This window comes from Schistocerca gregaria, chromosome 4 (assembly GCF_023897955.1).
Source record: "Schistocerca gregaria isolate iqSchGreg1 chromosome 4, iqSchGreg1.2, whole genome shotgun sequence".
Lineage (NCBI taxonomy): Eukaryota > Metazoa > Arthropoda > Insecta > Orthoptera > Acrididae > Schistocerca > Schistocerca gregaria.
This window is the reverse complement of record NC_064923.1, coordinates 142,991,326-143,018,218: the sequence shown is the minus strand read 5'-3', so window position 1 is coordinate 143,018,218 and position 26,893 is coordinate 142,991,326. Positions and strand designations below refer to the sequence as shown.

At 42.1% G+C, this 26,893-nt stretch overlaps 1 protein-coding gene across 2 annotated transcripts in view; it reads left to right on the top strand.

Moving 5' to 3' along the window:
• The window catches only part of LOC126266984 (neural cell adhesion molecule 1-like), an 801,025-nt gene that overhangs the window by 629,972 nt on the left and 144,160 nt on the right, over positions 1-26,893 (top strand). For both annotated transcript variants that reach the window (XM_049971722.1, XM_049971723.1), the window contains exon 7: positions 16,406-16,556. In XM_049971722.1, coding sequence (XP_049827679.1) covers positions 16,406-16,556 — 151 coding nt within the window. The remainder of the gene's footprint in view (positions 1-16,405; positions 16,557-26,893) is intronic.

Here is a 26,893-nt window from a genome sequence, read left to right as displayed (position 1 = left end):
ATTCCTGCGTCACAAGTTACAGTGTATTCTGAAAATACCATACCTACTTACATTTGATACTGACGGTATAAAACAGCGTCTCCAAATTTCTATAATCAAGTATCAGGAAATACTTTATCGCTGAGAGAAATTTTAGGAGCCAGTACTGAAGTCTACACTTTCAGCAGTTTTGACACGTGGCTCAGAAATAAGAAGTACTGTTTTACTGCGTTGATCGTCTTATTTTAATCTGTGATAAATTACGCAAAGAACTCTCGTAATACTATTTCAAAATTTATTTCATTTTGCTTTATGTCCCCAACATGACATTTACATTTACAGACAACCTAGAATGTCACTAATGCAGCTATCTGTTTCAGTTAACAATTGGACCCAAATTGCCAAATTACGCTTTGCTGAGTATCATGATTTGTGATGGATATAATGCTTTGCAGTAATATTACGTGTAACCAATATTGTGTTACCGCAGTGCTGTCTTTCCTAAACGTGTCAGTTGGGTTTATGGCGTTCTGTCAGAGAGAGCGTCCTTTTAGAGAAACAAAGGCTGCCATGTAGTGGGCCACCACCGTGTTTAATTCACTGCTACCTGCAGAGCTCTAGGCTCCATAGCAAAGTGACTCCATTTGTGAAAATATGTTAATCATTTCACTGTTACTATCGAACGATGATATAATTGCACTTGGCCTCCTGTGGCCGTCGTCGGAAACACGTAATGACGTTACACTAAACGAATACAGCGGTGACTAAGGAAAATATTAGTACTGTGAATGATTTAAAACAGTTGTGCATATACTGTCAAGTGGGTCTGTGGGTCCTCGTGTAATATGACGATAAATACTCACGATAAATCGAACGAACAGCACTCACTCCCATGTGAAATAATAATGTGGTCGATTAACGCAGTCGATGCCTTAAATGTATTCTCTCAAAACGAAACTTGCGTGAAAGGCAGGTTCATCATGCACACAAAATTTAGGTGAAGCATTTCTATAAAATTATTTTCTTAATCCCATTATTACGGTTACACAAACACAATCATATGGAACAACTTCTTTGGCTCTTCATTTTACTAATAAATAAAGCCTTATAATAAACTAAGTTTCAGTGACAGACGGTGCTCAGCCATTAGTTTTACTTTAGGAGGTCCACTTTTTATATGAAATCATTTTAATACATTCTATTTAATTTGCTAGGCGTTGAACCGAATACTGACATTAAATTCCAAGGTAAGCTCAAATTAACTCACTCAGAATAATTGCAGTGCTAGCAACTATAATTTCACACGAATTTCCCCCGTGAACCATCAATCTTGCCTTAGTGGGGCGCTCTGGATGCCTCAACGGTACAAATACCGTACCGTAGGTGCAATCACAAGGGATGCTTATCTGTGAAGGGGCAAGACAACACCGTGAGGGCAGCAGGAGTTTCAGTGGTTGAAAAGCAACTGGTCTGATTGGCTGATCTGCCTTGGAACATCAGGCAGCATAGCTTTGCTGCAAATAAGGGGAAATTGCAACTTTCATTTTCTTACTGCGTTTATGCTGCTCTGTCATATGGGTTAATGATGTTAGCCTCCTGTTGTGTACATAGTTTCGCCTTGTCAGCGCGTACACAACTTTCGAACTAGAGCGCGCCTCGCTAAGAACAACATCGCAGGCGCAGCGCTCGTCCGTCTCCGCACTAAGAGATGGCGCTGCATTAGAGACGGACAAAATTCTGCTTCCGCCGATCCGCGTATTAATATGTAACACAGCCAATGAGATTGCTGCTAACATAGAACCTTTTCTCCTCACGGATCACACTCGCAAAGTGATACCTGAACACACGAGGTATTGTAACGAGTGTACAGACCTCCGATTAGTCAGTCTGCATTTGTCTGCACCAGTCTGCACCAATCTGCATTAGTCTGCACCAGTCTATAGTCAAGTTTCAGTCTGCACCTAAGAATATTATCATATTCCTGTACATAGCCATGAAGATAAATGTATAGACACTTTGTCAAGTATCAGAGATATCTGAGAATAAGATTAACGTACCAAGACCAAAGGAACTTCAGATTGTCAATTGTAAATAGCATCCAGAATCCAGTTACGTTATGTTTATGTTTGTTATTATTTTAATAAATGTGCGTGAAAATTAATCAAGTTCGGTTTAAAGTTGGGCACCGTCAATCTGCTACTCTAAGCATGCAAGTGGCATTTCTATCGCTGGCCTAACGGCAGAAGATAAACACGCCACAATAATATCACGAGACATATTGCTGACACTCGCCTACTTTATTAGAGCGACAAGTCAAATAATCTGATGGTGTGTGTACGGAAGGTCTTACAGTATGCACACCACTCCTCTTCATTAGTTAATCATTCCGGAGGCAGTCTCCCCATTCGGACCTGCTGGTGGAGACTACTTAGGACAATTTCGTCATCTATAGAAACAAAACTGGCATCCTACGGGACGCAGCGTGCAACGTTACATTTATTAGTGAGGTAGATAGGTCAGAGATACAATGCGTTGAATTTATATAAAGTGGGACTTAGTGAAATGGATGTCAGGCGGAAAGGGACATCTGATCAGGTCAGTGTAGGGCTTTCAGCACAAAGTCCTAAACGGGTCTTGCAGGGGAAGGTTCCAGAATGAATCAGATAAAAGGTTAACTTACTATGAACAGCTTAGCCAAAATTTATCGTAGGCCAATCCAAGTCCCACGACAATACTAAGAGGATGAAATTTTCGCTCTACAGTGCTTATACGAAACTACCTGGCTGATTAAAACTATGTATTTGACCGGTACTAGAACCCTGGACCTTCGTTTCTGCCTGCAGGTACTCAAGCCACTTATTTTTCTTCTTGTTCATAGTTCCATCTTTTTTCGCCAGTAGTTGGGTGCGGACGTCCCATAACATCTTTCCAACTCCATCTATGAAAACTTCACAGAATTTTTTTATTACTGAGATTCAGCTACTGGAGCACCCGAAAGTAGATAATGAAGTACAGGCAGAAGTAAGGCAATGAGGATAGCGTGGTTGTTAGAGCACATGGCAGCGAAAGGCAAAAGTATCGAATTCGAGACCCATTCGAGAACACAATTTTAATCTGGCACATAGATTCGAATCAGTTCAAACTGAAAATTTCATTTTCAAAATGTACGTAAGCCATATCTGTGAATATTCCTTTTTACAGGAGTGAAATTCCTGACAATTAGACGGAAGAACGTCTGTAAAGTTCGGAAGGTAAAAGACGAAGTAACGTCGGAAGTAAAGATGTCAAGAAGGTGGTGAGTCGTGCTCGGAACGTTCAGTTGGTGGAGCACTTGCAATGAAAGGAAAAGGCACCAGGTTAGAATCCCAGTACGGAGACCGTAGTACAGGTTTATTTGCCTTCTACCTCTGCAGATGAAGAAGAGATTGCAAGAATATGTGAGGACACAGAGAAAATTATTAAAACAATAAAGAGGAAGAAATATTTAATTCTGATGGGTGACTGGAATTCGACACTACGTAAAGGAAGTGAAGCACAAATAGTAGGAGAAAATCGACTGGAGGGATAGTAATGAGACAAAAAGCCACTTGGCAGGATTTTGTTCATTGGAAGGACTTGATATAAGAACCATTTAAGGAGACTGTATGGCGGAAGAGATCTGGGAAGACTGAAAGATTTCAGAAAATTTCCATAATTGTAATACAGGGATTTCGAATGCAGTTTCATGAAGGGGAAGGCATTTCCAGGAGTAAATGCGGCCTTTGACTAATTTATTGGCTATGAACTGCACGTTAAATCATTAGAAGTAAAGAAACTGCAAAAACTTTTGAAAGAGGGAAAGGAATACAATAGAATCTTTGAGGGATGAAGTGGTGAAGACACCACTGAATCACATAAGTAAATAATAATAATAATAAATTAATTAATTAATTAAAGAGGAGAAATCATTGATTAACATACGATATACTGAATTTAACAGTTGAAAAGAGAGAACAGGAAAGTGCCGCACATGAAACATGCGAAAGAGAATAAATACGCATAAAAACTTATATTGACGAAAAAGTGCAGAACAGCTAAGCAGGACCGGTTAGAGGAGAAATAGAAGATGGTAGAAACATGCATGCATGTCTAGGGGGAACCATAGATGCCGTCTAATACACTCCTGGAAATGGAAAAAAGAACACATTGACACCGGTGTGTCAGACCCACCATACTTGCTCCGGACACTGCGAGAGGGCTGTACAAGCAATGATCACACGCACGGCACAGCGGACACACCAGGAACCGCGGTGTTGACCGTCGAATGGCGCTAGCTGCGCAAAATTTGTGCACCGCCGCCGTCAGTGCCAGCCAGTTTGCCGTGGCATACGGAGCTCCATCGCAGTCTTTAACACTGGTAGCATGCCGCGACAGCGTGGACGTGAACCGTATGTGCAGTTGGCGGACTTTGAGCGAGGGCGTATAGTGGGCATGTGGGATGCCGGGTGGACGTACCCCCGAATTGCTCAACACGTGGGGCGTGAGGTCTCCACAGTACATCGATGTTGTCGCCAGTGGTCGGCGGAAGGTGCACGTGCCCGTTGACCTGTGACCGGACCGCAGCGACGCACGGATGCATGCCAAGTCCGTAGGATCCTACGCAGTGCCTTAGGGGACCGCACCGCCACTTCCCAGCAAATTAGGGACACTGTTGCTCCTGGGGTATCGGCGAGGACCTTTCGCAACCGTCTTCATGAAGCTGGGCTACGGTCCCGCACACCGTTAGGCCATCTTCCGCTCACGCCCCAACATCGTGCAGCCCGCCTCCAGTGGTGTCGCGACAGGCGTGAATGGAGGGACGAATGGAGACATGTCGTCTTCAGCGATGAGAGTCGCTTCTGCCTTGGTGCCAATGATGGTCGTATGCGTGTATTGCGCCGTGCAGGTGAGCGCCACAATCAAGACTGCATACGACCGAGGCACACAGTGCCAACACCCGGCATCATGGTGTGAGGAGTGATCTCCTACACTGGCCGTACACCTCTGGTGATCGTCGAGTGGACACTGAATAGTGCACGGTACATCCAGACCGTCATCGAACCAATAGTTCTACCATTCCTAGACCGGCAAGGGAACTTGCTGTTCCAACAGGACAATGCACGTCCGCATGTATCCCGTGCCACCCAACGTGCTCTAGAAGGTGTAAGTCAACTACCCTGGCCAGCAAAATTTCCGGATCTGTCCCTCATTGAGCATGTTTGGGACTGGATGAAGCGTCGTGTCACGCGGTCTGCACGTCCAGCACGAACGCTGGTCCAACTGAGGCGCCAGGTGGAAATGGCATGGCAAGCCGTTCCACAGGACTACATCCAGCATCTCTACGATCGTCTCCATGGGAGAATAGCAGCCTGCATTGCTGCGAAAGGTGGATATACACTGTACTAGTGCCGACATTGTTCAAAGTCTGTTGCCTGTGTCTATGTCCCTGTGGTTCTGTCAGTGTGATCATGTGATGTATCTAACCCCAGGAATGTGTCAATAAAGGTTCCCCTTCCTGGGACAATGAATTCACGGTGTTCTTATTTCAATTTCCAGAAGTGTATAATAGCTACAAAGTAAGATTAATGGAAGAGATTGGGAAGATCCCTATACGAGCATCACGCTCGTCACGAACCTGTTTTGTCGCAATGAGATTGCCACAGAGATGCTAATTAAAAAACAGTGTGAGACTACTATAAAGGCACTGCTTATATAAAACTACCTTACAGAACCCTGGAGTAGATGTTACAGAATAAATCAGTAAATGTAGCACTTCCTACAACATATTTCTCGAATAATAACCGCAAAGACAGAGAGAGTGAGATATTCAGTTATACGTAGAAGACTAAAGACAGTACTTTTCCCACGTACCTTGTACAGACTGAACAGGAAGGGAGAAAATAGACTGGAACATTATTTACCCTCCGCAACACGGCCAATGAAGCCTACGAAATATAGATGTAGAGAAATGGTAGTACGCAGTTTTATTGAATACTTTACGTTTTATTGTTTGTCAAAGATGATTAGCTTGCTAAGACACAGGATGGTAGTGGTGTAGGCTCGAACGGGATGACAACGATTTAATTATCGTTAGCGTTTAGTTGTTTCAGTCCACCCACATATCTTGAACTTTTATTGTATGAGTGTAATTGCATGTAGCTGTATTTGTTCTTGTTGTTGTTTCCGTCTTCGGACTGGTATGATGCAGCTCGCCATGCTAGTCTATCCTGTGCAAGCTTCTTCCTTTCTAAATAACTACTGCCCTCTACATCTATTTGCATATGGCTTCTGTGTTCATGCTTATGTCCCTATCTACAACTTTTACCCCTGCTGTCTCTCCATTGCCCAACTGACTCTTATTTGGTGCCTGGGGCTGTGTCTCATACCGTGAACCCTCCTTTTACAAAAGTTGAGATGTAAATTTCGTTTCTCCACAGTTCGATTCTGTACCACCTCCTTATTAAACACACATGAAAAAAAGGTTTCGCACCACCCCGGCTCCGAGAACTCCTGAAGATAGATGTAGGCTGAGGATATTGTATCACAGACACAGTCCCTTTGACTGTTCAGGTATGTCACTAAACCAGCCCAAAGATGTAAACAGCCATACATGAGTAGCGCCTATTAGATGGAGGGGTCCGACAGCCGATCAGTTCCAGTCATTCCACCAGGAAGGAAGCACACGGCTCGTGTTGTCTGTAGTTCAACCAGCCCTAGACGGTTAATACCGCGGTTCGATCGTGTCCGCATTGTTACTTTGATCTTCAACAAGTGAAGTGTCCAGGCGTCTCGGAGTGAACCAAAGCGATGTTGTTCGGATATGGAGCCGATACAGAGATGGCATGCTTCGCTCAGGGGCTATTACTGCAATGGATGACCGCTACCAATGGATTATGGCTCGGATGAACCCTGACAGCAACGCCACCATGATCAATAATGCTTTTTCTGCAGCCATAGGACGTCGTGTTACGACTCAAACTGCGTGCAAAAGGCTGCATGATGCGCAACATCACTCCCGACGTCCATGGCGAGGTCCATATTTACAACCACGACACCATGCACCGCGTACAGATGAGCATAACAACATGCCGAATGGACCGCTCAGGATTGGCATCACGTTACTTCACTAATGAGTGTTGCATATGCCTTCAACCAGACAGTCGTTAGAGACGTGTTTGGAGGCAACCTAGTCTGGCTGAACGCCTTAGACACACTATCCAGCGAGTGCAGCAAGGTGGAGGTTCCTTGCTTTTTTGGGATGGCATTATGTGGGGCCGACGTACGCCGCTGGTGGTCATGGAAGGTGCCGTAAAGGCTGTACGATACCTGAATGCCATCCTTCGACCGATAGTGCAACCTTGTAGCATACTGGCGAGGCATTCATGACCTATCTATCCCATCGTGCACATCTTGTCAATGACTTCCTTCAGGATAACGACATCGCTCGACTAGAGTGGCCATTATGTTCTCCAGACATGAACCCTATCGAACATTTCTGGGATAGACTGAAAAGGGCTGTTTATGGACGACGTGACCCACCAACCAATCTGAGGGATCTACGCCGAATCGCCGTTGAGGGGTGGGACGACAGTGCCTTGATGAACTTGTGTATAGTATGCCACTACGAATACAGGCAAGCATCAATGCAAAAGGACGTGCTACTAGGTATTAGACGTAACGGTGTGTACAGCATTCTAGGCCACTACCTCTGAAGGACTTGCTGTATGGTAGTATAACACGCAATGTGTGTTTTCATAAGCAATAAAAAGGGTGGAAATGATGTTTATGTTGATCTCTACTCCAATTTTCCGTACAGGTTGCGGAACTCTCGGAACATTTTTTGATGTGAGTACGATCTACTCAAAGACCCTTCGGCATTCGTCAATATCACCACCTTTTTAAGGTGGTCTAGGGGTAGCGTCTTTGACTCATAATCAAAACGTCTTCGGTCGCGGGTTCGATCCCCGCCACTGCCTACATTTTGATAAATAATCATCATTGGCGGCCGAAGACTTCCGGCATAAGAAGTCAGCCTCATTCTGCCAACGGCCTTCTCAAAGAGGGCGGAGGAGCGGATAGAGGTTCAGGGCACTCTCTTGTCCTAGGGGTGGGAAATTGCCCCTAAAGGCGGAAGAATCAGCAATGATCAACGACATGAGGGTGCAGAAGGCAATGGAAACCACTGCATTAAAGACACGTAACGGGTATCCGCAGGACATGTGGCCTGTAGTTGAAGAAGTGTCATGATGATCTCTCCATTGGCAAAAGATTCCGGAATAGTCCCCCATTCCGATCTCCGGCAGAGGACTGCCAAGAGGGAGGTTACCATGAGAAAAAGATTGAATAATAAACGAAAGTATAACGTTCTACGAGTCGGGGCGTTGAATGTCAGAAGCTTGAACGTGGTAGGGAAACTAGAAAATCTGAAAAGGGAAATGCAAGGGCTCAATCTAGATATAGTAGGGGTCAGTGAAGTGAAGTGGAAGGAAGACAAGGACTTCTGGTCAGATGAGTATCGGGTAATATCAACAGCTGCAGAAAATGGTATAACAGGTGTAGGATTCGTTATGAAGGTAGGGCAGGGGGACTGTTACTCTGAACAGTTCAGTGACCGGGTTGTTCTAATCAGAATCGATAGCAGACCGACACCGACAACGATAGTTCAGGTATACATGGCGATGTCGCAAGCTGAAGGTGAACAGATAGAGAACGAGTATGAGGATATTGAAAGGGTAATGCAGTATGAAAAGGGGGACGAAAATCTAATAGTCATGGGCGATTGGAATGCAGTTGTAGGGGAAGGAGTCGTAGAAAACGTTACAGGAGAATATGGGCTTGGGACAAGGAATGGAAGAGGAGAAAGACTAATTGAGTTCTGTAACAAGTTTCAGCTAGTAATAGCGAATACCCTGTTCAAGAATCACAAGAGGAGGAGGTATACTTGGAAAAGGCCGGGAGATACGGGAAGATTTCAGTTAGATTACATCATGGTCAGACAGAGCTTCCGAAATCAGATACTGGATTGTAAGGCGTACCCAGGACCAGATATAGACTCAGATCACAATATAGTAGTGATGAAGAGTAGGCTGAAGTTCAAGACATTAGTCAGAAAGAATCAATACGCAAAGAAGTGGGATACGGAAGTCCTAAGGAATGACGAGATACGTTTGAAGTTCTCAAACGCTATAGATACAGCAATAAGGAATAGCGCAGTAGGCAGCACGGTTGAAGAGGAATGGACATCTCTAAAAAGGGCCATCACAGAAGTTGCGAAGGAAAACATAGGTACAAAGAAGGTAGCTGCCAAGAAACCATGGGTAACAGAGGAAATACTTCAGTTGATTGATGAAAGGAGGAAGTACGAACATGTTCCGGGAAAATCAGGAATACAGAAATACAAGTCGCTGAGGAATGAAATAAATAGGAAGTGCAGGGAAGCTAAGACGAAATGGCTGCAGGAAAAATGTGAAGACATCAACAAAGATACGATTGTCGGAAGGACCGACTCAGCATACAGGAAAGTCAAAACAACCTTTGGTGACATTAAAAGCAACGGTGGTAACATTAAGAGTGCAACAGGAATTCCACTGTTACATGCAGAGGAGAGAGCAGATACGTGGAAATAATACATTGAAAGCCTCTATGAGGGTGGAGATTTGTCTGATGTGATAGAAGAAGAAACAGGAGTCGATTTAGAAGAGATTGGGGATCCAGTATTAGAATCGTTATTTAAAAGAGCTTTGGAGAACGTACGGTCAAATAAGGGAGAAGGGATAGATAACATTCCATCAGAATTTCTAAATTCATCAGGGGAAGTGGCAACAAAACGACTATTCTCGTTTGTGTGTAGAATATATGAGTCTGGCGACATCTGACTTTCAGAATGCGCTAGGTGACGATCAGTTTGGCTTTAGGAAAAGTAAAGGCACGAGAGAGGCAATTATGACGTTACGGCTCATAATGGAAGCAAGGCTTAAGAAAAATCAAGACACGTTCAGAGGATTTGTCGGCCTGGAAAAAGCGTTCGACATTATAAAATGGTGCAAGCTGTTCAAGATTCTGAAAAAAGTAGGGGTGAGCTATAAGGAGAGACGGGTCACATACAATATGTACAACAACCAAGACGGAATAATAAGAGTGGACGATCAAGAACGAAGTGCTCGTATTAAGAAGACAAGGCTGTAGCCTTTCGCTCCTACTCTTCAATCTGTACATCGAGGAAGCAATGATGGAAATAAAAGAAAGGTTCAGGAGTGGAATTAAAATACAAGGTGAAACGATATCAATGATACGATTCCCTGATGACATTGCTATCCTGAGTGAAAGTGAAGAAGAATTAAATGATCTGCTGAACGGAATGAACAGTCTAATGAGTACACATAATGGTTTGAGAGTTAATCGGAGAATGACGAAGATAATGAGAAGTAGTAGCAATGAGAACAGCGAGAAACTTAACATCAGGATTGACGGTCACGAAGTTAAGGAATTCTGCTACCTAGGCAGTAAAATAACCAATGACGGACGAAGCAAGGAGGACATCAAAAGCAGACTCGCTATGGCAAAAATGGCATTTCTGGCCAAGAGAAGTCTACTAATATCAAATACCAGCCTTAATTTCAAGAAGAAATTTCTGAGGATGTACGTCTGGAGTACAGCATTGTATAGTAGTGAAACATGGACTGTGGGAACACCGGAACAGAAGAGAATCGAAGTATTTGAGATGTGGTGCTATAGACGAATGTTGAAAATAGGTGGACTGATAAGGTAAGGAATGAGGAGGTTCTACGCAGAATCGGAGAGGAAAGGAATATGTGGGAAACACTGATAAGGAGAAGGGACAGGATGATAGGACATCTGCTTAGACATGAGGGAATGACTAAGCTGTAGAGGGCAAAAACTGTAGAGGAAGACAAAGATTGGAATACGTCAAGCAAAAGTTGAGGACTTAGGTTGCAAGTGCTACTCTGAGATGAAGAGGTTAGCACAGGAAAGGAATTCTTGGCGGGCCGCATCAAACCAGTCAGTAGACTGACGACCACAAAAAAAAACAACCTCTTGTCTGAATTGCGTATGCCCCATGTGTTACCCATGTTCAAGGCTACACTCCGAAGTACAAAAAATTCTTCCTAACTTTTAAACTTGTATTACATGTTAACAAATTCTTTTTTTTTTCAAAAACATTTCTCTTGCTGATTCCAGTTTGTATTTTACATCATGTTTACACCGGTTGTAATCTGCAATTTTGCTGCCAAGATAGCTAAATTCATCTGCTGCTCTTAGTGTCGTCCTTCTAGTTTAATTCCGGCAGCGTCGCTTGATTTATTTCGACGACATTCCATTACCCTTTTTTATTTTTGTTGTTGTTTATCTTTTAATCTCTTTTTAAGACTATCCACTCCGTTAGACTGCTCTTTCACAACCGTTGCCATCATCGAGAATCCTTAATTTCTTCTACACTCCTGGAAATTGAAATAAGAACACCGTGAATTCATTGTCCCAGGAAGGGGAAACTTTATTGACACATTCCTGGGGTCAGATACATCACATGATCACACTGACAGAACCACAGGGACATAGACACAGGCAACAGACTTTGAACAATGTCGGCACTAGTACAGTGTATATCCACCTTTCGCAGCAATGCAGGCTGCTATTCTCCCTTGGAGACGATCGTAGAGATGCTGGATGTAGTCCTGTGGAACGGCTTGCCATGCCATTTCCACCTGGCGCCTCAGTTGGACCAGCGTTCGTACTGGGCGTGCAGACCACGTGACACGACGCTTCATCCAGTCCCAAACATGCTCAATGGGGGACAGATCCGGAGATCTTGCTGTCCAGGGTTGTTGACTTACACCTTCTAGAGCACGTTGGGTGGCACGGGATACATGCGGACGTGCATTGTCCTGTTGGAACAGCAAGTTCCCTTGCCGGTCTAGGAATGGTAGAACTATGGGTTCGATGACGGTTTGGATGTACCGTGCACTATTCAGTGTCCCCTCGACGATCACCAGAGGTGTACGGCCAGTGTAGGAGATCGCACCCCACACCATGATGCCGGGTGTTGGCACTGTGTGCCTCGGTCGTATGCAGTGCTGATTGTGGCGCTCACCTGCACGGCGCCAAACATGCATACGACCATCATTGGCACCAAGGCAGAAGCGACTCTCATCGCTGAAGACGACATGTCTCCATTCGTCCCTCCATTCACGCCTGTCGCGACACCACTGGAGGCAGGCTGCACGATGTTGGGGCGTGAGCGGAAGACGGCCTAACGGTGTGCGGGACCGTGGCCCAGCTACATGGAGACGGTTGCGAATGATCCTCGCCGATACCCCAGGAGCAACAGTGTCCCTAATTTGCTGGGAAGTGGCGGTGCGGTCCCCTACGGCACTGTGTAGGATCCTACGGTCTTGGCGTGCATCCGTGCGTTGCTGCGGTCCGGTACCAGGTCGACGGGCACGTGCGGTACGTCCACCCGGCCTCCCGTCTGCCCACTATACGCCCCCGCTCAAAGTCCGTCAACTGCACATACGGTTCACGTCCACGCTGTCGCGGCATGCTACCAGTGTTAAAGACTGCGATGGAGCTCCGTACGCCACGGCAAACTGGCTGACACTGACGGCGGCGGTGCACAAATGCTGCGCAGCTAGCGCCATTCGACGGTCAACACCGCGGTTCCTGGTGTGTCCGCTGTGCCGTGCGTGTGATCATTGCTTGTACAGCCCTCTCGCAGTGTCCGGAGCAAGTATGGTGGGTCTGACACACCGGTGTCAATGTGTTCTTTTTTCCATTTCCAGGAGTGTAGTATGGCGAATAGTAATAAAGAAGTCTAACTAGGGATTTGCGGGAGACATCTTTCGTGGTTTAGTTACATTTCCAAACGATGATTGTAACATCCCTGAATCTTTCAACTGATTTACGCATGACTAGATACACTCTTCTACATACTTAAGCGTTGCGACTGGTTCTAGAAGTTTCTATAATCACTAGTAGTGCAATATTTTCTAGTCTCTCCTTATTTATTGAATTTATTTATACAAAGAGTAATACAAAAAAAGAAAAGTAGCACCAAATGGATAAAAATCAAAGGAATCCACTGTTTTCAATTCGCTCCTGATAACCTAGTCCTAATTGATTATGAAAAGCCGGTCGGAGTATCGTGCGGTTCTAGTCGCTACAGTCTGGAACCGAGATACCGCTACGGTCGCAGGTTCGTATCCTGCCTCGGGCATGGATGTGTCTAACGTCCTTAGGTTACTTAGATTTAATTTGTTCTAATTTCTAGGCGACTGATGACCTCAGAACTTAAGTCGCATAGTGCTCAGACCCATTTATTATGAAAAGGATACCAACTATAAGTTAAAAATTCTCTCCTGAAGCGTTGGATAACCACAAACTGAAGATAATCGCAAGAAGAACTAAAATAACGATTACAGACAAGTAAGGACAAGTATTATAATATGAAATTATGCAATGATACGAAAGTAAACAAATTTTTCTACTTAGGAAGTAGAATAATGAGTAACATCAAAAGTGTAATGAATATTACAAGGAACATGTACTCAGAAATGACTACAATTTAATAACAAACAACCATCTTAATTTAGAGACGACACAGAAGTTAATAAAGATTAAACAAGTTTTGGTTGTGAAGAGTGAATTTTGGGGAAACAAGACAAGATCAAATTAGATTCGTTAAAGAAGAGGATTAGAATGAGAGTCACAGAGACTCCCAGTATTGAAATAAAATTCAATGGACAAAATACCAAAGAAATTAAAGGAAAAGTATATTCGTTAACGTGATACAGAGAAGACAATCTCATTTAATTGGACAGTTGATATGACATGTTAGTTTATGAGGAAAGGTAAATCTTGGGAAAAATTCAAGAGGCAGACCCAGAACATCAGTATTAAGAAGTGTTATCAGTGGAATGAATTACTCCAATACAACCAAATGGTTAAAATAGAGAGGGACGAGGAAGGATGATGATAATGATGATGATAATGGTGGTGGAGATACAAGTGTTACAGTATCTTGAACAATTTCGTTATCCTACAGCGCTATTGATCTTTCGTATTCGACTCTTGGCAGGTCGTCTGAAAAGTATACATCATTCTGAGTAGATGAAAGTATTAGCTCACTGCAACAACATGACGAGTAGTCTTGTTAGCAAAACGTTTCTTAAAATTGGCCAACATATCTTTGAAACAGCGAGATAAAAATGTATGAATAGGCCTCTCACAATTTCACTTAGTAAAAAAAGAAGTCAAAGTAATGATGCTACTTGGGTCACCACATTTTGAGGGAGTATTTTTCATTCCAGTGTCTAGATTAACTAGTGCGCATGAGCTCTAGCGGACTGCAAACGTATTCCAGTATATGGAACTTTCGGTTAGGTGAAAGGAAGTGAGGGCATCACAGTCAATGAAGAGATTAAACATTTCGACTTTTACGATCCCCGATCCCCTGCTTTCCTGATTGCGAAATTGTGTGCCACCGTTGTAATGATGTTTTACTCGTGCCATTAACAATCTCAACTACTTTCCCCTTAACTTGAAATGCTGATGTCACCCTACCACACTCACATTTCTGTAGTGGAAACTAGGTACTCGATAAATCTGGCATACAAAGCTGATCTGTACTTCGATAACGTAAAGCTTCCTTACTGTAACTATTTTCGTTTTATGGTTTTCATCATCACAAAAGAGGGCATCCAAAAATAAAAATCTAAAGCTGTAGTTAAGCTGGTACTTATTTTACACCAGTAGCTTAAGTTCTTTCCATTATACTAATGTTTTGTGCGTTATGTGCTACCTTTCTGACAAAAAAAATATTAAAAAGTATTAACATTTGTAGGCCGTTTCTGGGTTTAAGACTTAAAAATATTTCCAATAGGAATAATAATTATAGCTCATATCTGAACGCGCAACAAAGTAGGAAGCTGATGCATGCAATACTCTGTGTCTATTGTTAAAATAAGTTATGTAAGAAATATTAGTATGAAACCATAGCGCAACACTTTCCAAGCGGAAAAGAGCAGCTATTAAATTGGCGGTGGACGGAGTTACAGTAATGCTTGCTGTGAGCATCTGAAGGAAGATCTTGGTCACTTAAGAACTACTTTTAGAAGAACTTCTACCAAACAGGCCACTACATCCTAAAACATTTAGAGCAGCCAACTTAAGGGAAAGTTTTTCTATGATTCGGAATATCAATTAACGTTCCATCAACAGAATGCTAAGAAGACACGGTACTGACACAATTTTTGAACTAACTAGTAAGGAGCTTGTCTATTTGCACTTGACACAAGTCATAACGAATAACTTTTCCAGATATATTTTTCTAAGTACTCATACTTTAAGTTGTAGTTTCATAGCAATAAGCTTCTAACTATGAGCGACCATAGTTCTTGTTTTGAAACCAACTTTCAACTCACAATATCACAGTAAAGGTGCGAATTATAACACCGAAGTTTATACAAATCAGAAATACGTATGAGGGTATTTTCACTAAAATAAATATTAATTGTATTTTTGAGGACATCGATGAAATTGTGATTACGTTTAATGATTTATTACATTAAAACATATTTTTACTTTACAGAATATCGTTCGGTTTAATTTTTCACGCTGATAACCTTCTTGAATTGAAACTATTTATTTGTAAATCACGCAAAAGATTTTCACAATTTAAAATACTTCGATTACTGATACAGCCATTATAGTGTGTGCATCATATAAGGGGGTAGACAAAGGTATAAAAGCATCGAAAAACAACACATTACCATGCCTGATATGGTATTGGAAAACTGTTGTCGATGAAACCCTTCCAATTCTTATCGTAATGGGTAAAAGCAAGTCGTGTATGGCTTACAAGGGAATCTTACACCACTCTTCCTGAAATAGCACACCAAGACAAAATAATTAAAAACTGAGTTTCTGAACAAAAGCTAAAAATCGCGAGAATACAACCAAAATTGGAGACGGCTGATTCAACTTCTACGAAGTCTTTATCGAACTATTTAATTAACAACAATGATACAGCTTTTGATGGTTACACCCTCAACTTCTATCTTGCTACACTTGTTTCCGTTTGAAGCGTCTACCTTAGTCTTTAGATCCGTTGATCATGTCTCTGGCGTTAGGAGCACAATAATAGGGCTTGGACCACGGTTTAATAGCCATAAAACAGAATTCTCCTAAATGAACACTGTCTTTTACCGACAGACTCAGGTGATATCCACTTTTACTTACATCATTGTAATTGTAAATTTTATTAAAAACGTGATTTTTTTGATTTTTTGCTCCAATTTTCGGCGTTTCTTTTTCTTGTTCGTATATGTAATTGGCATACACGGAAACCCACATGCCAGGTTGAGAGTGCCACGGGACATTTCTGTTTCTGCAGGTGGAGACTGACGGAAACGAGACGGTGGTGCTGAGCCGGCTGACGTTTCAACCGCTGCCTGACGATGACGGCCACGTGTTGCGCTGCCACGCCGAGAACCCGCGCATCCCGGCCTCTGGTCTCGAGGCGCAGCTACACCTCAACGTAGTCTGTGAGTAGCGCGACATACTACCTCAATAACTTTAATTTCCTAGCAACAGCTACTTTTCAGAGTGGTCCATCCCCTCCAACACCCCATTTTAAATTTCATCCAAGCCACGTTTCTTTTACATACTAAAAATACGGGGCCTTCGTCACAGATCGAGGTAAAGGGTGGGCTTAAGGGCTAGAACAGACGCGACGTCCTTACCGCCGTTATTCTCTCAGTATCGGACGCAGAAATATCTCATTAAAGGATCGCGAATGTTACACGATGCTCTAGCGACCAAATGTGAATCGCAAGGCTGATGAGAGTAGTCAGGTGGTGCCTAAGTATACAGTACTTGCTCCCATTTTCCTTTTTAAACGGAGCAACATTATACAGAGCTTACCGAACGGCTCTTGAAAGTCTCGTCCGGCCAGCCAGTTGAGGATTTTCCGCGACTTCCCGAAGGCGCTTAACTTAAACGCCAGGGTGGTTCCTTCAGAAAAGGCATGACCGATTTCGTTCCTCATGCTGCTATACTCCTAGATAGTTGTCCATTTCTAATGACCTCATTGACGACAGGACCTAAAATTCTAATCTTCGTTTACATTTTACTGCATATTCCTCATACTCGCGTAATATTTACAACAGCATCGATCGTATTATGTGAAAACACTCTGTGAAGTGTATTTTTCAACCATCATCTGTTTTGGTGTGCTAGGACGCCCTGTATTAATCAAGGCATAACAAAAGAACAATGTTAGCGCTACTTGCTCACTCATTTCAGGTCAATGTTTCACTATAAAACGTTCGCTTTATTTAAAACGCTTGAAGAGTTTTCATATAAAAGAATCTGAGGCATTACTTTGGAGCAAGCTCTTGTTTCTTTTATCGTTTTGCCGTAGTAATGAGTACTGGGGAAGACTGAATATATTCCTGCAGCTAAAGGAATTTTTCTCCTAGCTGTTATTCCAATATTAATTCAACTCCCATCCGTATTCCGGGAATTCTCCGTGACAGAGCAGATTACACAATCGCACAACATGCTTCTAGCTTACAGCTTACGAATTACCAAATTGTTTCTTATTCACTTCTCTCTTTGTAATGACATGGCATCTCGATGAACATTTCCTTAAAACTGCCCTCTCTAACGTTGGTCGACTAGATTTTATTATCTACAAAACTGTGAAGTGAATATCGTGTTCATTTTTTCTAGCGTATGTTTCTGTAGGTGTAATTGCATACGTAAGACCTTCACTCTCTCAAAATACCTTTCTTGCATCTGAAAAAATTGAATCGTACATGTTAAAGTTCGAACAGTGAAAGGGTTCAAAATTAACATTTATACCTTTATTAGGGCAATAAATAAATAAGTTTTAACGTATTTCCACCAGACTAGTGACTTTTCTTAATTTCTTCTACTTTTAACAGTAGTCTATTGCAGTTTACTGAACTTTCCGAATTTGTAGAAATTTCATTCCTATACTTACAACAGACGGAACGGTCAAGTGAATGCTGGCGTAATTGCTTTTTAGTACTCTATATTGTTGTCATAATGTTTACAAAGGTACTTGCGCTGCAATATTTTGCTCAAGAATCGTGCTTCCAATAATGACGTACGTATTGCCGAGAAGGTTTCCATAATGGAACGTGCGACCTAACTTTTCAGCCGTATTTCAAGTGTTGCTGCTGTTATTCGTTTCATCTGTTAGGTCACGTATGAGTGACCGGCGGCCCACGGGCCGGATCCTATTTGCAATTGGTTTGAATCCGACCGGCGGAAGAAATTCGTTGTAGAGGGAGAGGCGGTCGCACTGTACTCCGTGCGTGGCGCAATTTCGGATATTCAGCTTTCTGTCGCTAGCGTTATTCTAGTTTGCCTTCCGTCTAATATAGCGGATAAACGCGAAGTTCAGGCGATGCACATTTTAAAATGAACAAAAAAAGGTTCAATTTATTCAGTATTACAAAATCAAGCCAAGAATATGAGATGAATCATCTTAAGTGCTTTTGGACAAATATTTGAAAAAAATGATAATACCGTTTTTTGGATGAAACACATTAAATTTTAAACACTCTAAATAACTTACCTGTTGCCAAAAATGATAAACTGATTCCTATCTGCAAGTCTATTCAGATTGCATCTCTCATTGTTGTATTTTGTTTTTCTGTTCTTTTTAACTATAAAAATTAGTAAATAATTCCTTTCCTCTTTGGACGCATTACAACAATGCAGCTGTTAAAACTGAATGTAATTACTAATGAATATGCTGCATCCAGTAACTTTTAAGTGCCTTTGTTCTTACATGATGACATTTGAAGATGACTGGTATTTCATCTTCACATGTTTACATTTTTTTAGCATTGACATTGTTTAATTGCTAACGGCGTTGCACAATTCTGCAGCGGGATTTTTTCAGACATCTGTTGTACAACATTGTAAAAGCAATGTTTTCGACATGTAAATAAACGTAATCATCTGAGGACGAAGTGAACATGAAATGAATGTACCCGCAAAATAAAGTGTTTTGAAGTTCGAATTGTTGACTTGACATGCTGGGAAATGGGTACCATTCATATCGGTGCACTGATCCATAAAAATTAGTTATTGCCTGACACGCTACGTGGTGAGCAAGTTTGTGAGCTTAAGTAACTGAGTCAAGCAAATGGGTCACCAATAGTTGCCCATGCTTGTGTTAGATAGCGGTTTCTTCCTTTAACAATCGTTTTCAACCGCGTCGCATCAGCGTGATCTCACTAATGAAGAGATTTCGTGTATTATGGACGACTCAGATACTGAATATGAAAATGTTACCGGATTCAAGTGGGGATTTTTGTCGGATAACATTGAGGATGAAATAAGGAGACCGTAAAGGAGTTAGTATATATGACCCCGTTTCAGTTCTTTTGACGGCTGTCCCAAGAATGAATTTGTGCAGCAGTGAAGGTGATAGATGGAATGGAAGGGATGGACGTTTGATATCGTGCTGTCACTTGGACTGCTTTGAGCGTCCCGAAAGGGGGAGGATGGTGCACTGCGCATACCAATCAGCGAGTGGTAGACTCTACTTTTAGTGCTTTCCGTCTCTTTTTTGAGGAAACTAAAGAACGCACAGAATAAAATGCTCAGAATAAAATGAGAAACACCATATCGTTGACAATGATTGGGATCATGAATGCCAGAGGTGCTTTTTGTACTACATGTGTTTTTCTGGATACCTTTCGTCATGTTTCTCGGATGTTTCATTTCATAGGGGATAAAAAGAGACACATTCAGCTAACTTACCATGGTTCTCTGCTTCTATGACAAGTCATCGGAAACTCAACTCATTCCTACTAAGAAGTTCATTCTTATATCTGAAATTAGGATAAAGGTGGTGCAAAACTGCTTCCTTTGTTACGGCTATGGTGAAAACATTGCAACCGGTCTGCCGTTATTTCCGAGCAAAGCAAAGTGCAGGTGCATCCATTTTCTGTAACAGGAACTTTTCAAATACGGACTGAAGCTTTAGAAAACTTCAGACGTGAAATACAATACGTTTAAATTGTTTTTCGTACGTTAGTAAGGTGGAAGGCCGACCAAACACCTAGCCGTAGTGGCAATGTGTCGTTCTGCACCTCATGGATCCAATAATAAACAAAGGAAAGAAAGTGACAGCTTCACATCCATTCAGTTTGCCAAGTAACTACAACAGAGAAAAACGGCGTTAATGAGAACAATGAATAGGATTTGTGGAGAAATCTGCAACGGTGCAAAAAGTAACAATTTTCACTTAGATGCCACCTCCACTTTGGGAAATTTCGATAAGGCAGATAGAACCGTGATTAAGTGCACCAAGAGAAATTAGGCTCTCATTGTTCACAGAACAACAGAATATCAGTTAGCAATGAAGATTCAGGTAACCAAAAGCTCGTCATTACTGAGCTGGTAAACGAATCACGAACATGATTCTCTTCTTGCGTGTCTGTTATCAGTCTTTTGATTGGTTTGATGCAGCCTACAACGATTTTCTCCGTTGTGCCAACCTTTTCATCTCAGAGTACCAATTTCAACCTACTTCCTCCGTCATTTAGTGGATATATTCCAATATCTATCTTACCATACAAATTTTACCCTCTGCAGCTCCGTCTAGCACCATAGAAGTTATTTCCTGATGTTTTAACACATGTTCTATCATCCTGTCTCTTCTTCTTGTCAGCGTTTTCCACATATTCCTTTTCTCGCCGATTGTGCGGAGAACCTCTACATTTCGTACACTATCAGTCAATCTAAATGTCAACAATCCACCCTAGCACCACAACTCAAATGCTACGATTCTCTTCTGTTCCGAAGGCTCATAATTGATATTAGTAGACTTCTCATAGCCAGGAATACTCTTTTTGCTACCGCTATCTAGATAGGAGAGTTCGTAGCTACGTCTGCTTTGTGATCCAAAGTTCTGATGTTCAGTTTCTCGCAGTTATCATTTCTACCTCTCCAAATACTTTTGTATTTACTGTCAATCTATATTCTGTTATCATCACACTGTTCACTCCATATAACACATCCTGTAATTGTTCTTCACTTTCACGGAGAATAGCTATATCATCAGCGAATATTATCATTGATATCCTTCAACTCTTTCATTTCCGTCATTGCTTCTTTGGTGAATAGATTGAACCGTAGGACCAAAGGATTACAGCATTGGCTTACACCCTTCTTAATCCAAGCACTTCGTTGCCTTCCCGTCTTATGTTGCCCCTTGCGTCCTGTACATATAGCACCATTACCTGTCTTTACCTTTCGCTTATCCCTGTTTTGCTCAGAGTTACGAATATCTTGCACCATTTTACATTATCGAACGTTTTTTGTAGATCGGTAGATCCTATGGGCTTGTGTACATTTTACTTCAGTCTAGCTTCCACTACCAACTGCGACATCAGAACTGCCTCTCTGGTGACTTTACCTTTCTTAAAGCTAAACTGATCGACATCAAATATATATCCTCAATTTTCTTTTCCATTCTACTGTACATTTTTCTTGCCAACTACATGGCTCTCCTCTCTCCACTCTCTCCTCTGTATTTAAGAGTGGAATTACGGTTGCCCTCTTAATGTCGCCGCCCTTTCTTCTGATTCTGCCTAAAGTTGTTTTGGCTTTTTTATATTATGAGACAGTCTTCCGGACTATGAATTATTTTCGAGTTCTTCACTTTTCTCATGTGGACATTTCGCTTTAATTTCCCAGCATTTCCTATTTATTTCGCTTTCAAGTGACTTGTTGAAGTATATTGATGAGCTTCCCTGAACATTTTCTGTTACTTCCTTATTTCAACGATCACATGAAGTATTTCTTCCGGTACAAATGGTTTCTTCGCATTTACCTTCATTATACGTATGTTTCTCCTTCCAAATTCCCAGGGCACCCGTTTCAGTAACGTGCATTCGTCTTTAACTGAACTGCCTACTGAATTATTCATTATTACGAAAATTTGAGTCTCTTCAAGCCCACCTCTTCATTTCTTAGTACATCCGGATCCTACTTCTTTGCGCATTGATTCTTCATGAATAATCTCGTAAACTTCACCCATTCTTTACCACTACAAACTGTTGATCTGAGTCTATGTCTGCGTTTTGGCCCGCAATAAAATCAAATAACCGATTTCGGTATCTGTGCCTGATCATGATGTAATCTAAGTGGAATTTTCGCGTAACTCCAGGCCTTTTCCAAGTATACCTTCTCTCCTGCGATTCTTGCACAGACTATTCGGCAGCGTATTTGCTACTGCTAGCTGAAATTTATTGCACAACTCCATTAGTCCTTCTACTCTCTCATTTTTGCTACCAAGCCCCTTAGTCTCCCGTCCATCTTGCTTCTAGTCCTCCCCCTGCAACCCCAATCCACCCTCCTATGACAGATTTTCATCTCTCTCTTCATCCTTTGCTTGCAACGTAGTCACGTATACCTAAACTACTGTTGTCAATGTTTGTTTGCTGTCGATTCTGATGACAGAAAACCTATCACTGAGCTGTAAACGCTAACTCACTCTCTGCCTACCTTCCTATTCATAACGAATCCTACTGCCTTTATATCATCTGCTGTTGTTGTCAATATTGCCTCATACTAAACGGAGTAGAAATCCTCGTCTTCACTTCATTGCCCCCGCCATATCTATAATGAATCTTCTTATCTCCCATTCCAGTTTTTCCATCTTCCCTACCATATTCAATATTCTGACACTGCACGACCCGACCGCAGAGCCAAGCCCTATCGTCAGTTATTCAATCTTTTTCTCGTGGTTACCTCTCTTCGGGCTGTCCTCTCCCGGAGATCCGAATGCGCGACTAGTCCGGAATCTTTGCCAATGGAGAGATCATCATAAACTGTTTTAAATTATAGGCCATATGTACTTTGAGTACATGTTACGTATCTGTAATGTAAAGGATACCATTGCCTTCTGCATCCTCATGCCGTTGATAATAACTGATTCTGCCGCCTCTTTGGGGCAGTCGCGTAACATCAGCAAGTGCAAGAGAATGCCATGAATCTCTGTCCACTTCTCCACCTTTCTTGACAAGGCTGTTGCCACACTGAGGGTGCCTTCTTATGCTGGAAATATTTGATCGCCACTGAAGCTCTGGGAAGTAAGAGAAATTAAAAGCGGGACAGAAACAAGAAACTCAATGTAACGAAGAAGCGGCTGTAGGATCTGTAAAATAAAAAAAGTTCCGAATTCAATTGTGAAAGTAAAGGTTAAACTCTGGTTTCAATAATTAGAAACAAACAAGGGGAATAAACAAGGTTTTTTGTTGAAATAGGTAACATTTCGGGGTAGATAAGCAAAGCATTGTGACAAAGCAGTTGTTTAAAGGTGTTCGAGCTTCGATGTAAAGCTTTGAATGAAATGTTTACGTGACATAAAATATAAACGATTATAGATCTTATTCTAACCACCGTAGTAGATTTATAACGATAATATCATTCAGGGTCGAAGAGCTCCTTCACTCTGTTCCATCGGTATCACGTTTTCCACTGTTCTAATGTTAATATTACATTTCACCTGTTTATGGAAACAAATAGACGACCGTTATCACTAGTGGACTGCGCTTACGGTCAGGCTGTAATGCTTTCTTGTCACTAATTTTGCATCTTACCGATATTAATCTCCTGTGTGGAGGCTCGATACTTTCTTACAGGCCCAGCTGATATTTTCAAACATTCACCTTTCTGATTTCGGCGATAATCACGTTCATTATGATTACGTTTACCAATGATAACTATTTTTTCCTGTGAACTGTCTGCTACATCAGGTCATCCACCATTCCCCGGAACTCACTTTATTGGCTGTCCTGTGCGCGCCATCCAATTATTTCAGCGCAGCTGACTTATTCTGTCCGAGTGGTCTGAGGCGCTGCAGTCATGGATTGTGCGGCTGGTCCCTGCGGAGGTTCGAGTCCTCCCTCGGGAATGGATGTGTGTGTTTTTCCTTAAGATAATTTAGGTTAAGTAGTGTGTGAGCTTAGGGACTGATGACCTTAGCAGTTAAGTCCCATAAGATTTCAGACACATTTGGACATTTGAACTTATTCTGTTTCTGAAACGGCCAGGTTGCTTGCGCAAGGGCACAGATAAGATAGTTTGTAGGGGAGGGGGAGATGCTAGACATAGAGATATGAAGAACTTGTAATATTTTGAAGGACGAATGGCGACTTGTAAGTGGCCATAAAAAAGTTCCCTTTCCGTCCCTGTAAAAAGACTGCGTAATATCAACATTTAAATAGTTTGCTTTCCCTGAGAGCTATTGAGTAGAGGGGAGGGGGCGAAGGACACATGTCTCTCTCTAGCCCCAGAGCACGGTCGCCCTTGTGCCTGTGGTAGTATACCCTGCGTTTAAAATCAACAAATGTATCACATTCTTTTACAGAAATGGCGTAAAAGAAACCTATATTAATCAGTCTAACAGATTTCTTGCCTTATCCCGTTTATGTAATTACCAATACAGTTAGAGGAGACAGTGGCACTTACTCAACTGTAGGCCTCCAAGATCTCATCCATAGTGGGAGACCTAACAAAAATTTCTGAATAAAAAGAATTCCTCATTTCTGAATCTGAAGCAGCTATCCAACAGGTTTACGACAGCTCATATATGGAATTTCTCGAAGTTTCCGCTAGTCAGACTTTATGTAGATCGATACGGAGACTTGATGCACATTTGAACACTAAATAATTAAATCACGTTTGATGTCTGCTGAGTACATTACAGGTCAAGGAAGCTGTCGCCTCAATCCCCTGCTTGTTGCGCGATACTTTACGTAGTGAGGGCATATGATAGAAAACTAAAGAAACTGATAATCGCCAATTATGAAGGGAGGTCACTATAAATATAAACAAAGCCCGAAATTTTTCGACTATGTGAAAGGAAATCGGCAATGTCCAATCAAAGGGGCGATCCCGGGGCGTGCCTTGACCGACTTGAGGATATCACTACTACCACTATTCCGAACAGGTGTCGAAAGACTGAACGGTACTGACCCACCGCCGTGTCGTCCTCAGCCTATTGGTGTCACTGGATGCGGACATGGAGGGACATGTGGTCAGCACACCGCTCTTCCGAGGTTCTCAGCCTTCGCGACCGGAGCCGCTACTTCTTCGTCAAGTATCCCCTCAATCTGCCTCACAAGCGCTGAGTGCACCTCGCTTGCCAACAGTGCTCGGCAGGCCAGACGGTCATCCATCCCGGATCTAGCCAAGCCCAACAGTGCTTAACTTCGGTGAAATGACGGGAACCGCTGCTACCACTGGGACTTGAGCATAACTCGGGAAACCTACATCTGGATCGCCAGACACGGGTTCGAACCGTCGTCCTCCTGAATGCTGGGTTCAACAAAACAAAAACAATAATAATAAACTACAAGGAAGAAAGACACACGTGAGTAAAACTTACTAAGAGAGATTTAAACATGTAAGTATTTGTAGTCTGTAATCAATACATATGAGTGGATGGAAAATGTAGTTAGGGAAATAAAAGAGGCAGTCAGATGAACCCCTTTCGACAGCAAAGAGATACTGAAGGGGTACAGTTAGCCGACATTGACCAAAGGCAGCCTGTCTCGGAAAATGAGTAACGTCAGTTCTAAAATTTAGAAAACATGAGGAAAACAGAAAATAACAATACGAGCGATAGAATGCGGAAGACAGTCATTTGGAAAAATTTTGTTCTAAAGCATCTGGCAAATACGTCTAAGATCAACAGCTGAAGAGGTTTGGATACTTCCACCGAATGTGGGAAGGTTATTTGCAAAGCTTAATGAAGCATGTAGCGGGATATGGCGAGGGAGGACTAGGGCGAATGAAAGGCATGAGAGAATAAGTGATAGTAAGCTTACCTGATGATAATGGTCTGTGAAGAAGACATAAAACTTGGGGCACTCAAAAAACCTATTCCTCTTTCGCGATTCTGCGAGGACTCAATGTTTTTTCCTGCATGATTCGACGCGCCATATTTTCATTCAGCCGCTCATGATGCTTTAATAACCTGCTCACAGGAACTGCCTTTGGACCAAATTGAACATTTTAAGTAAGTTATATTCCATACAACACCATAATTTCATTTCGAAATTCCTAACAGTCGTTTAAGTGTAAAACCTTGACACTTCCTGACAGATTAAAAACTGTGTACCGGACAGAGACTCGAACCTGGGACCTTTGCCTTTCGAGGGCAAATGATCTACCATCTTCTTTTTTTGCCTACGCTCTATCCATCTTTTTTTTATTTAATTAACGATGTCTCCTCCCTCCCATCCTGTGTATGTGATGTGGTACAAAGGATGCAATTGGTGTATTATTGTGATTTTTTATTTTATTTATTCATTTATTTATTTTTAATTTGTTTTTAAATTGTTTCATTGTTTTTATTTACTTTTTTTTACTGTAAGCAACTGGAAACTAGTAAGCGCACTCGTTGCGTCGAGTTGGGGACGCACATAACTAAAACCATGCTATAGTTGTAGAAAAAGGCATAAAGTAGGAGAGCAAAATGCGGGACGAAGGAAACCATGAAAAAAAACTGAAGGGTGGAATCCATACCACCATTAACCAGTGCTACATCTTGCACCGGATGGGAAAACTAAAACTGCGAAGACCTTTTCGCACCGGGGACAAGAAGAGGAAATGGGGCAAATACTGCTACAGAGTGTGAGGGTTCACAACGAAACTCTCCATCTGCTGTATCATCCAGGTATGACTTCTCGTAAAGATGAAAGCAGATCCCACGTTGTATCGTGTAGTGTTCTATCATCGTATTGTAATTTTAGCTTCTCTTACCCGTGATGTTCCGGCTGCGTGGAGGGTCATGGAACGCACTCCACAAAAAAAATTGGAAAAA